Source organism: Anolis carolinensis, unplaced genomic scaffold (assembly GCF_035594765.1).
Source record: "Anolis carolinensis isolate JA03-04 unplaced genomic scaffold, rAnoCar3.1.pri scaffold_7, whole genome shotgun sequence".
NCBI lineage: Eukaryota > Metazoa > Chordata > Lepidosauria > Squamata > Dactyloidae > Anolis > Anolis carolinensis.
Genome location: NW_026943818.1, coordinates 19,575,213 through 19,588,797, shown reverse-complemented (window position 1 = coordinate 19,588,797; position 13,585 = coordinate 19,575,213). Strand labels below are relative to the sequence as shown.

General features: G+C 40.2%; 1 protein-coding gene across 2 annotated transcripts; it reads left to right on the top strand.

Moving 5' to 3' along the window:
• Positions 1 to 32: 32 nt before the first annotated feature.
• upk3b (uroplakin 3B) lies at positions 33 to 13,345 on the top strand. Of its 2 annotated transcripts, none has more exons than XM_062959380.1 (7): positions 33 to 349; positions 5,418 to 5,612; positions 7,075 to 7,224; positions 9,212 to 9,434; positions 10,791 to 10,867; positions 11,461 to 11,590; positions 12,821 to 13,345. In XM_062959380.1, the coding sequence occupies exons 2-7, from the start codon at positions 5,552 to 5,554 to the stop codon at positions 12,978 to 12,980; spliced, it is 801 nt and encodes a 266-aa protein (XP_062815450.1). In that variant the 5' UTR covers positions 33 to 349; positions 5,418 to 5,551; the 3' UTR covers positions 12,981 to 13,345. The 2 variants fall into 2 exon arrangements, with proteins under 2 accessions (XP_062815450.1, XP_062815451.1); XM_062959381.1 differs by lacking the exon at positions 33 to 349 and adding an exon at positions 1,427 to 2,585.
• The last annotated feature ends 240 nt before the right edge of the window (positions 13,346 to 13,585 follow it).

Genomic DNA, 13,585 nt, shown 5'->3' with positions numbered 1-13,585 from the left:
CTACCATCAGTCTAATGTACGTCCAAGAATGAGGAAGGGGGGGTATTGTTAGGCATCGTTCTATTTTTTAGAGACGGTTTCGTTTGTTAATGTGTTAGTAATGCCTGTATAAAGTCTCGTTAGCGTGGTCCGTCATTTAATCTTCTTTTATATCAATCTCTCGTCAGAAATATTACATATTAATTGGTTATTTTTGATTCCAAAAGGGTAGGCCGAAGCCTGTTAGAGTGAGTAGGCCGAAGCCTGTTGGTGGTAGTTTCTTGCCTCAGTGAGTCAGTGTCAGGTGAACATCAGTCTGAGATAAACCTATTTTGAAGCTCCTGTGTTTGAAGGCTGCTGCATATTAAAGGTACTATGTATTTATTTGTGTTATAGAAACCTTGTTGTACATAGTACAGCTATATTAATTTACTACAGAGAAAAGCCTCCTTTGGAAGATATAACTTTATTTATTTATTTGCAACATTTATATCCCACCCTTCTCACCCCAAAGGGGACTCAGGTTGGCTTACAAGTTATATGTACATACGATATATTATATTACAGTAGAGTCTCACTTATCCAAGCTAAATAGGCCGGCAGAAGCTTGGATAAGCGAATATCTTGGATAATAAGGAGGGATTAAGGAGAAGCCTATTAAACGTCCAATTACGTTATGATTTTACAAATTAAATTTGACAGAAAAAGTAGTTCCATATGCAGTAATGTTATGTTGTATTTACTTTATTTATTTATTTATTTATTTACTACATTTATATGTCACCCTTCTCACCCCAAAGGGGACTTACAAATTCCATTCACATACAATACATTATATTATTAGCATGGTACAATACTAACATTAAATTACTATATTGTACTATATCATTACATTGTAATATTATTAGTAATATTACATTTAATATATAATATATAATTAATATGATTAATATTAATAATTAATACAATTCATATTAAATTGTATTATTATCAGTATTATATTATATTATATTATCAATATTATATGTGTATACAATATATTATATTATCTATATATATAAAAGAGTGATGGCATCATGGCAGCGGACAAAACAACAAAAGTAAACACCCCACAACCTCGAAAATTGACATCACAACCCCTCATCCATGCCTCTAGGTTGATACAACAAAAAGAAAAGAAAAATAAATTCCTAATTAGAGGGAGAGGAATAATTGTTTTTATCCAATTGCTGCCAGTTAGAAGGCTAAGCTCCGCTCACTTGGTCTCCTAGCAACCCACTCAGCCCAGGGGACCCTTTACCTTAACTACCACCAATTCCTCAATACTTTATTTCCCATACCACCATACTTCGCCACAGCAATGCGTGGCCGGGCACAGCTAGTATATTATAAATTAAGTTGTAATATATATATATATATATATATATATATATATATATATATATAAGCATAGTAACATGCTATGCCAATTATACATATGTATGTATATATGTACACATATATAACTAGCATACCATGTTACTGGAGGGAGGGGCCTCCAGCTGATGCCGAAGGAGACAGGGCTCCAGAGCGTCAGTTGGCAATGGGAGAGGGGCCTCCAGCTGATGTTGTATTTACGAATTTAGCAAAATATCATGATAATATTGAAAACATTGACTACAAAAATGGCTTGGACAATCCAGAACCTTGCATAAGCGAGGCTTGGATAAGTGAGACTCTACTGTATTAGCATAGCACAACATAAGCACTATCCATTACTATATTGTACTATACCATTATATTGCAATATTATTAGTAATATTACATGTAATATATAATATACAATTATAAAGAGTGTATTAGTATTATATTGTATTACATTATAATATTACTATCAATATTATATGTATTTACAATATATTACAATATATTATTAGTATAGCATAATATTAGCATTTTATATTATTATATTGTTATATTGACATAGGAGACATGGTGGAATGATGTCTTCCTGGCCCCCCTTCATTCTGGCCCAGAGTGACTTGTTTGTGTGTTTTTGTTCCTTTTCACCACTTTGGACTACTGGTGCTGGATCATGCCACTGCTGAAGAGTTGCTTTGCTTATACGTTTATGAGGAGGGTCTTTTGTTATTAAGCCCACTTGCCCAAAATCTCCCTCCCCCCTCTCTCTATATATACAGTAGAGTCTCGCTTATCCAACGTAAACAGGCCGGCAGAATGTTGGATAAGCGAATATCTTGGATAATAAGGGAGGGATTAAGCAAAAGCCTATTAAACATCAAATTAGGTTATGATTTTACAAATTAAGCACCAAAACATCATGTTATACAACAAATTTGACAGAAAAAGTAGTTCAATACGCAGTAATGCTATTTAGCAATTACTGTATTTACGAATTTAGCACCAAAATATCACGACGTATTGAAAACATTAACTACAAAAATGGCTTGGATTATCCAGAATGTTGGATAAGTGAGACTCTACTGTACCTATATATGTGTGTGTGTGCGTGCTTCTATAAATAATAAATGTCTATCATTGATATTGTGCTTTCTTTCTATTTTAGTTTCTTAACAATTGACCCATCAGTTAGCATTCTGTATTTGGTAAGTTTTAACATACCAAATACCGAAGATAATCATATTTTTTAAACTTATATTCAGTTATCTTCTGTTTACATTTCCAGCATAAGTCAGAACTTTTATATATTTTATATATCTTTATATATAGCTTTCTGCTCCTTCCAATGGAACGTGGTGGGTCCGGTTTTGACCCTTTGCCTTCTCATTTAATAGATAAGTTCTTTCCCAGTCCAACCCACTTGCCTGGCCTATCCAGCTGGGCCACATTCCCCATAGCAACCTGCGCTGCGGGTTGGAGGCTTGCAATACTTTCCAGTTCCCTCTCGCTTCTCTCAGTACACCCCACTTCCTGTTGACCAGTATGGGATCCAGGAATCCTGGGCTTGGAAGGGACCCCCAGAAGCCATCCAATCCAGCCTCCTCCTGCCAGTCAAAAAGATAGAATTACTATATTAATTTATATTATATTATATTATTACTAGCTAAACCTGGACACACTTCACGGTGGCTCAGTATGATATGAAATGAATGTGAAAATAAATGAAAGTATTGTAGCGAACATTGAATCATCGAGAAAACATATCATTCAATTCAATTCCCTGATATGCGTCACATTGCCCTTATGCTTTATTGATAGTCATTGTGATCACAAGACGTATTGGAAGTTGAAGTCGTGTGAACTCGGATGCCATGTCGGTCGGAATTAGTGGGATTCCCAGGGCAATCACCCCCAACTCCTGCGTGTATGTAGAGTTGGCCATGTTGGGTCTGTGTGCCAGGTTTGGTCCAGATCCGTTGTCGGCTGGGTTAAGTGCACTCTGGATAACGGGGAACTACAACTCCCATAATCTAGGTCAAAGCCCAAAAACTACAGCAGTATGTTCGGTTAGTTATGGGAGTTCTCTGTGCCAAGTTTGGTCCTGATCCATTGTCAGTGGGGGTCACAGTTTATCTCAATGCTGGTGAACTATAATAATAATAAAATAATAATAATAATAATAATAATAATAATTTTATTCTTATACCCCGCCACATCTCCCCGAAGGGACTCGGGGCGGCTTACATGGGGCCAAGCCCGAATAGAACAATAAAAACAAGACAAGAAACCAATAAAACCAATACTATAACTCCTGTAAATCAAGGTCAGCATCCTCCAAACTTCTCCAGCATTTTCTGTTTGTCATGGGGAGTCTGTATGCCAAGTTTTGTCTAGGTTCATAATTTGTGTGGGTCTCAGTGGTCTGTTGAATTTGAAGCTGATCGGGTGAAGATACTTCAAATCCCATCATTCATGGTCCACCCTCCTCCTATCGGCACCAAGGTAATGGGGTGTCTGTGTGCCAGATATGGTTTGTTGGGGTCACAGTGATCTGATTTGGATGAAGGCACTGCAAATCCCATCATCTGTGGCTTGTCCATACCAGGAGGTAAAGTGATTCATTAAGGGGGAGGTCTGTGTGCCACGTTTTGTCCTGGTCTGCCATCTGCCATTGGTGCAAGTCTCAGTGGTCTGTGGGAAGTTAAGTGATTGAAAGCACTGTATATCCCATCATCTGTTGTTCTCCCTTCCCCAAACTCATTATTAAAACACGCACATACTGGTATGCCATGTTGTTTCAAAATTTCAAGTTGATCGACTGCCTACTCTTGAAGTTCTGTGTGCACAAACATACACAGGCTGTATTTATTTTATATATATATATATATATATATATATATATATATATATATATATATATATATATTGTTGTTGTTGTTGTTGTTGTTGTTGTATTATTAGACTCATAGAGTTGGAAGGAACCCCTAAAGTCCATTTAGTCCACCTCCCTTCTGCAAAACAGGAAGATGGAATTACTATTATATTATTATCCATTATTTATGACACAGCAAACGAGATATATATGCTGGATTTCGTATCACAAAATCACAAGTCAAACACTTCCATTATTATTATTATTATTATTATTATTATTATTATTATTATTATTATTATTACAGTAGAGTCTCACTTATCCAACATAAACGGACCGGCAGAATGTTGGATAAGCGAATATGTTGGATAATAAGGAGACATTAAGGAAAAGCCTATTAAACATCAAATTAGGTTATGATTTTACAAATTAAGCACCAAAACATCATGTTATACAACAAATTTGCCAGAAAAAGTAGTTCAATACACCGTAATGCTATGTAGTTACTGTATTTATGAATTTAGCACCAAAATATCACCATGTATTGAAATATATTGACTACAAAAATGCATTGGATAATCCAGAATGTTGGATAAGCGAGAGCTGGATAAGTGAGACTCTACTGTATTATTATTATGCTATTATTAGACACATAGAGATGGGAGAAACGCCAAAAGTCCAACCTCCTTCTGGCAGGCAGGAAGATAGAATTACTATATAATAATAATTATCATCATCATCATCATCATCATCATAGAGACCTAGAGTTGGAAGATATCTCAGAAGCCATCCAGTTCGATCCCATTTTGGCCACAATTCGATCTCTCCCGACAGATGGCCATCCAGCCTCTGCTTAATAGACCTTCACCAGCGTCTATTGTGCTATGAAAGTGCTATGAAAAGGCCTTTGTTCGACAGGCGATGCGGCTAACATTCATTTTAATACTAATATGAATATAATACATAATAGTAATGTTAATGATAATGTCAATAATAATGAGATAATAATAATGTTAATAATAACATTAAAATAAGAATAAACTTGCGAAAGCAGCCATTTCTCAATACCTGCACTTTTTTTGCAAACGTGAAGAAATACGTGCAAAATAAATGCCTAAAATACCTAAATTTTTTGGGACGGGGGGTGTTGTTTTGTTTGCAAAAGGCCAGACAAACCAGTTTGTTATCAGGGTGACGATCCTGACGCAAGAGAGGAAGAATGCGAACGGCCAAGAAGATAAAACAGCCTGGTCCAGACCCTCTTCTTGCTCTTTAGGTAGAAGCAAACTTCCCGTCAGGATGGCCTTTCCTCTTCTGCTTCTCTTGCTGGGATTCACAAGCAGGACCGCTGCGCAAACAGGTGACTTATACATTCGTATATACGGTAGATTTTCAAATTGTATTTCTAAACTTATGCATGAATATATAGATTAGATGTTTGATTCATATTTTATACATATATATTGATCTTTGACTCATATTTCTAGACTTATACATGAATATATATGGTAGATTTTTGAATCGTATCCAGACTTCTACATAAATATATATGGTAGATTTTAAAATCGTATTTCCAGACTTCTACATGAATATGTATATATATAAAGTAGATTTTTGGGCTCATATTGCTAGACTTATACATTAATATATAAGGTAGATTTTTGAATTGTATTTCCAGACTTATACATGAATATATATAGATGTTTGGGCTCATATTGCTAGATGTAAACATGGATATATATGGTAGATTTTTGAATCGTATCCAGACTTCTACATAAATATATACGGTAGATTTTTAAATCATATTTCCATACTTCTACATGAATATGAATATATAGAGTAGATTTTTGGGCTCATATAGCTAGATGATATATATGGTAGATTTTTTAATCGTATTTCCAGACTTATACTTGAATATATAGGGTAGATGTTTTGGCTCATATTGGTAGACCTACACATGAATATATACAGTAGATTTTTGAATTATATTTCCAGACTTATACATGAATATATACGGTAGATGTTTGGAACGTATTTATACATGAATACAGTAGAGTCTCACTTATCCAACACTCGCTTATCCAACGTTCTGGATTATCCAACGCATTTTTGGAGTTAATGTTTTCAATATATCGTGATATTTTGGTGCTAAATTCATAAAGACAGTCATTACTACATAGCACTACTGTGTATTAAACTACTTTTTCTGTCAAATTTGTTGTCTAACATGATGTTTTGGTGCTTAATTTGTAAAATCATAACCTAATTTAATGTTTAATAGGCTTTTCCTTAATCTCTCCTTATTATCCAACATATTCGCTTACCCAACGTTCTGCTGGCCCGTTTACGTTGGATAAGCGAGACTCTACTGTATATACAGTAGATGTTTGGATTGTTTTTCCAGACTTATACATGAATATATACAGTAGTTTTTCAAATAGTATTTCCAGACATACATAAGTATTTACAGTAGATGTTTAGATTATATTTCTAGACTTATACATTAATATATACGGTAGATTTTCAAATCATATTTCCAGACATACATGAATATATACAGTAGATTTTTAATCGCATTTCCACTTATACATTAATATATACAGGAGATGTTTTGATCATATTTCCAAACTTATACATGAATATATACGTTAGGTGTTTGGGCTTATATTTCAAGGTAAGCAGCAATTCCAATGAGACCAGAGGAATACATGCCAATAATACTGATAATAGTATCCTCCAGGTGAATATGGCACCTGCTTGCCTTACCTGTTGGGCCATGTTTTGCAATGGGTCCAGCCACTCACGGAGCACTTCCTTTCCAGAGGTGATCTCCTACACGCCTCGGGTCACGGACCAGTCCCTGGCTGGGAAGATCACGGCCAGCACCTTTGCCTTGGAGCCCCCCACCTGCATCTTCGACCAGTTTGTCAATGCTTCCGACCACATCTGGCTGGTGGTGACGTTCATCAATGGTGAGGTGGCCCTCAATGCCACACAGGGCCCTGATTCTCCTGGTTTCATTTCGTTCCTTCCTTCATTCTCTCTTCTCCTTCCTTCCTACTTATTTCTTCTTCCTTCCTTCCTTTCGGCCATTCTCCTTCCTTCCGTTTCATTTCTTCCCTTCCTTCTTTCTTCCCTTCCTTTCTCCCTCCCTTCTTCTTTCTCCTTTCTTCCTTGTTATGTTCCTTGCCTTCCTTCCTTCCTTCTTTTTCCTTCCTTCCATTTCTTCTTCCTTCCTCCCTTCCATGTTTCCTTTCCTTTCTTCTTCCTTCCTGATTTCATGTCCTTCCTTCCCTTCCTTCTTTTTCCTTCTTTCTATTCTGCCTTCCTCCTTCCATGTTTCCCTTCCTCCCTCCCTCCCTCCCTCCCTCCCTCCCTCCCTTCTTCTTTCTCCTTTCTTCCTTGTTATATTCCTTGCCTTCTTTCTTTCTTTTTCCTTCCTTCCATTTCTTCTTCCTTCCTTCCATGTTTCCTTTCCTTCCTTCTTTCTTCTTTCTTCCTGATTTCATGTCCTTCCTTCCTTCCTTCCTTCCTTCCTTCCTTCCTTCCTTCCTTCCTTCCTTCCTTCCTTCCTTCCTTCTTCCTTCCTTCTTCTCTTCCTTTCTGCCATTCTCCTTCCTTCCGTTTTGTTTCTTCCCTTCCTTCCTCCTTCCTTCCTTCCTTTCTCCCTTTCTCTTTCCTTGCTTGTTTTGTTTCTTGCCTTCCTTCTTTTCTGCCTTTCTCCTTCCTGATTTAATGTCTTTCTTTCTTTCCTTCCTTCCTAACTTCCTTTTATTCTACCTTTCTCTTTCCTTCCTTGTTTTGTTTCTTTCCTTCCTTCTTTTTCCTTCCTTCCATTCTGCCTTCCTCCTTCCATGTTTCCCTTCCTTCCTCCCTCCCTTCCTTCTTCTTTCTCCTTTTTTCCTTGTTATGTTCCTTGCCTTCCTTGCTTGCCTTCCTTCCTTCCTTCCTTCTTTTTCCTTCCTTCCATTTCTTCTTCCTTCCATGTTTCCTTTCCTTCTTTCTTCCTGATTTCATGTCCTTCCTTCCTTCGTGTTGTCGAAGGCTTTCATGGCCGGGATCACAGGGTTGTTGTATGTCTTTCGGGCTGTGTGGCCATGTTCCAGAAGCATTCTCTCCTGACGTTTCGCCCACATCTATGGCAGGCATCCTCAGAGGTTGTGAGGTATGGAGAAAACTAAGCAAAGAGGTTAATATATATCTGTGGAAAGTCTAGGGTGAGAGAGGTCAGTATGAATGTAGTGTAGTTAATCACTTAAATTATCATTTAAGTGATTAACTACACTACATTCATACTGACCTCTCTCACCCTAGACTTTCCACAGATATATATTAACCTCTTTGCTTAGTTTTCTCCATACCTCACAACCTCTGAGGATGCCTGCCATAGATGTGGGCGAAACGTCAGGAGAGAATGCTTCTGGAACATGGCCACACACCCCGAAAGACATACAACAACCCTTCCTTCCTTCCTTTCTGCCATTCTCCTTCCTTCCGTTTCGTTTCTTCCCTTCCTTCCTTCCTTCCTCCCTTCCTTCCTTCCTTCCTTCCTTTTTGCCTTTCTCTTTCCTTCCTTGTTTTGTTTCTTGCCTTCCTTCCTTCTTTTCTGCCTTTCTTCTTCCTGATTTAATGTCTTTCTTTCTTGCTTTCTTTCTTGCTTTCTTTCCTTCCTAACTTCCTTCCTTTTATTCCTTTCTCTTTCCTTGTTTTGTTTCTTGCCTTCCTTCTTTTTCCTTCCTTTCATTCCACCTTCCTCCTTCCTTCCTCTTTCTTCCCCCTTCCTGATTTCATGTCCTTCCTTGCCTCCTTCCTTCCTTCTTCTTCCTTCCATTCCACCTTTCTCTTTCCATCCTCCTCCAATTTCCTTCTTTCCTGCCCCTCATTATTGTTGCTTCCTTTTGGAACACGATTGTTCCACCCGCTTGGCTGAGCGTGGTTCTCCCTCTTTCCCCTCGGCAGCCACCTCCAAGTTCAAGAACCCGGCCACTCCGCAGGACGTCCCGCCCTATGAGGAGCTCTACCACACCTATGGCTACATGACCATGAGGGCCACGCTGGACAGCTTCCCCTGCCGGAAGGAGCGAACAACCAACGTCCTGCGTGTTGGGAACGAGTCGAGCTGCAAGAACGACGACAGCCGCACCCACTGCAACGGGCCCTTGCCCTCCCCGGGACCCTTCCGGTAAGGCGAATCCCAGTTTGGCCCAGACAGTTAGAATAGAATCCTAGCGTTGGAAGAGACTGCATTCTCTCTTAATGTTTCACCTGCACCTGTGGCTGGCATCTTCAGAAGTTCTGTTGGCAGTGAGGCAAGTGGCGTGTTTATTAGGCCTGTGCGATCAATGAAATAAATTTGTTGTCGAAGGCTTTCATAGCCGGGATCACAGGGTTGTTGTATGTATGGCCATGTTGTAGAAGTATTCTCTCCTGACGTTTCGCCCACATCTATGGCAGGCATCCTCAGAGTTTATGAGGCATGGAGAAACTAGCCAAGGAAAGTTAATATATATCTGTGGAGAGTCCAGGGTATGAGAAGAGTTCTTTGTCAGTTGGAAGTCAGCAACACTCTGAGGGCAGAGGAGTTCCAGGGATGGCTAATGACTCTAAACAAAGGATGCCCTCCAGGCAAGAGACAAACCTTTCCAATGCTAATTAAGGTGATTAACTGCAACATTCACGCTGACTTCCAACTGACAAAGGACTCTTCTCACACCTCTGAGGATGCCTGCCATAGATGTGGGTGAAACATCAGGAGAGAATACTTCAAAAACATGGCCATACAGCCCCGGAATACATATAACAACCCAATAAAATAGATGTTTCAATACTCCTCCCAAGGAGCCTCCGGTGGTGTAGGAGATAAAAGCCTTGTGACTTGAAGGTTGGGTTGCTGACCTGAAGGCTGCCAGGTTCGAATCCCACCCGGGGAGAGCGCGGGTGAGCTCCCTCTATCAGATCCAGCTCCATGCGGGGACATGAGAGAAGCCTCCCACAAGGATGGTAAAACATCAAAAACATCCGGGCGTCCCCTGGGCAACGTCCTTGCAAACGGCCAATTCTCTCACTCCAGAAGCAACTCAGGTTGCTCCTGACACGAAAAAACAAAACAAAAAAAAACTCCCAAACAGAGGGTGCCTCCTGGCAACAACAGCAATTCCTAATTCCCTTCCCGCCACACCCTTCTGCTATGGTGACTCTGACACACAGCAACATAATAATAATAATAATAATAATAATAATAATAATAATAATAATAATAATGGAACTATGGAATCCTAGTTGGAAGGGACCTCAAGGGCCACCCTGTTCCTGCCTTCACACAGGGAAAGCACAATCAAAACACCCTCACACTCCAAGGCAGAGAGTTCCACTGTTGAACCACTCTTCTTACAGCAAGGAAGTTCTTCCTAACGTTCAAGTGGAATCTCCCCTCCTGTCATTTGAACCTGTGGCTTCATTGAGTCCTACTCTCCAGGACAGCAGAAAGGAAGCCTAGTCTTATTCACGCCTCTCTTTGCATTATTTTCTTTCACTCCAGAGTGAAATTCCTGGCCATGGACACCAAGGGATCCATCGCGGAAACGAGGTGGTCGGCCCCAATCACGCTGGAGAAACGTATGTTGGTGGGAAAGCAGCAGGAGATAATAATAATAAAATCATCATCATCATCATAGTTGCTCACGTATATTCCCAGTGTTGCCCAGGTGTCAAGGGAGTCCCATCTTGTTTTAATCCTTTCTATTTCTTTCTTTTTATCTCTTTCTTTCTATTTCTATTTCTTTCTTTCCTAATGCCTTTCCACCCCCCTTTCCCCCTTTATTCCTTCCTTCTTTCTTTTTTCTTTCTTTCTACTCTTCCTTCTCCTTCTTTCTTTCCTTTCTCTCCTCTCAGAAGCAGCCACAAGAGGACAGTGTATAGATAGAAAGGATCAGCTCCTGGCCTCTAGGGATGTATGGATGCAATGCTCTCGTGCAGCCACATGAGGGCAATCTAGAGATAGAAAGGATTAGCTATTAGCCTCTAGGGATGTATGTATGCAGTGCTCCAGTGTAGCCACAAGTGGGCAGACTATAGATAGAAAGGATCAGCTCCTTTGCTCTTGGGATGTATGCATGCAGTTAAAATGGTGAGACAGTGACACGAAGAGGAGGAGACAAGACAGTTGAAAAATGCAAGGTGGTGAGCACATCCTCTCTTATCCCTTTAAGCTATGGATTGGAAAACGGTGGACACGTGGCCAGGACGGCGTGAAGGAGACATGATTGTCATTACCGTCATCCTCTCTGCCCTCTGCGGGGTCATCACCATCGGCCTCTTTAGCACCGTCGTCTACGAATGGTAAGAGACAGGGCCTCGAACCCAGAACAGGGGCCGAGACAGTGATGCGGCAGCCAAGAAAGCCAGTGCAATTCAAGGCTGCATGATAGGAGTCTAAGGTCTAGATCAGGGATCCTCAAACTTTTTAAGTGGAGGGCCGGTTCATGGTCCCTCAGACTATTGATGAAATAGTCTAAAATTAGGATTGTTGTTGTTGTGTGCCTTCAAGTCATTTCAGACTTAGGTCAACCCTATGTTTAGGACAGGGGGCAGGTAAATTACCTTGGAGGGCTGCATCTGGCCTATGGGCCTTAATTTGGGGACCCCTTATCTAGACCATAAGACCATAGGTAAGCAAAGAGACCTCCAAAGACCATCTAGATAGTCTCATAAGACCGGTTCATGGTCCCTCAGACTATTGATGAAATAGTCTAAAATTAGGATTGTTGTTGTTGTGTGCCTTCAAGTCATTTCAGACTTAGGTCAACCCTATGTTTAGGACAGGGGGCAGGTAAATTACCTTGGAGGGCTGCATCTGGCCTATGGGCCTTAATTTGGGGACCCCTTATCTAGACCATAAGACCATAGGTAAGCAAAGAGACCTCCAAAGACCATCTAGATAGTCTCATAAGACCGTAGGTAAGGAAAGGGACCCTCAAAGGCCATCTAGATGCTCTCATAAGGCCATCAGATGTCCATAAATAAGAAAAAGGACCTTCCAAGACCACTTAGATGGTTTCATAAGACCATAGGAAAGAAAAGGGGTTCCCAAAGGCCATCTAGACGCTCTCATAGCACCATAGGTAAGGGAAGTGACCTCCAAAGACCATCTAGATGGTCTCATAAGACCATAGGTAAGGAAAGGGACCCTCAAAGGCCAACTAGATGCTCTCATAAGGCCATCAGAAGACCATAGATAAGAAAAGGGACCCTCAAAGGCCATCTAGATAGTTTCATAAGACCATAGGTAAGAAAAGGGCCCCCCAAAGACCAGCTAGGTGGTCTCATAGGACAATAGGTAAGGAAAGTGACCTCCAAAGGCCATCTAAATGGTCTCATAAGGCCAGAGCTAAGCAAAGAGACCTCCAAAGGCCATAAATGGAGAGACACGTCAGGCTGCTATGGTCACCTGGAATAATAACCTTGTATTCCGTTCTGGGGGTTGAACTGGATGGCCCAGAGTGGACTGGATGGCTTCTGGGGGTCTCTTCCAAGCCTAGGGTCCTAATGCTGTTTCTCTCTTTGGCGCAGTGTCAAGGCCTGGAAGCACGGCCCTACGGAAAACGGCTCGGAGCAGCAGCATCCAGACCCCGAGCCCTCCTTCCAAAGCAGCCGCTACGACACCCACCACATCCCCCCGGCCCCCCCAGTGCCGCCACCTCCCCCCTCCATGGAGGGGCCCAGCCCTTAGCTCCTTAGGCTCCCGTTGGACATCCTCCCGTGTGTTTCCCTATACGCTTCCAAGGGCTCCAAAATAAATATATTATTTTTTAAAAATAGTTTTTCTAACTTTTGCTGTTTTGAAGCATTGGAGATTGGGTATGGACCGACAGCAAATTCACCCCTTAAAGACGGTATTACTTCTAACCTGTTAATAAACTGTATTAAATTGCATCATTCTGTGTACTGTATCTATTACTTATATATGTGTGTATAAACTGTATAAACCTCTATGAAATGTGTCAAAATGTAGCTCGGAAACAGTCACAGGAAGTTTGGGCGAATCACTCTGGCTATTTCCCAAACCAGGTAATAAACTGTATCTGCATTCTTTGACTTTCTGTGTAAATTGTATCTTTCCATGTACTGTATATATTGTACACACAAGATATTTGAAGAGTACATGAATCTAAATTACAATCCTTGAAGAATAGATGGAAAATAAAGATTTTCTTTTTAATGAAACGGGAGAGAATTAAAAAGAATTAGAACAAAAGAAAAACAGAACAGGAACAAGAGTTGAGCGGAAGTTCAAAAAAACCTTTTTTTAAATAAAAAAAATACTTTTTTTCATTT

Coding starts and splice junctions, on each gene's coding strand:
- upk3b (XM_062959380.1), top strand. CDS start 5,552: ATGGCCTTTCCTCTTCTGCTTCTCTTGCTGGGATTCACAAGCAGGACC. Junction 5,613..7,074: donor CAGGACCGCTGCGCAAACAG/GTGACTTATACA, acceptor CTTCCTTTCCAG/AGGTGATCTCCTACACGCCT. Junction 10,868..11,460: donor CCCAATCACGCTGGAGAAAC/GTATGTTGGTGG, acceptor TATCCCTTTAAG/CTATGGATTGGAAAACGGTG.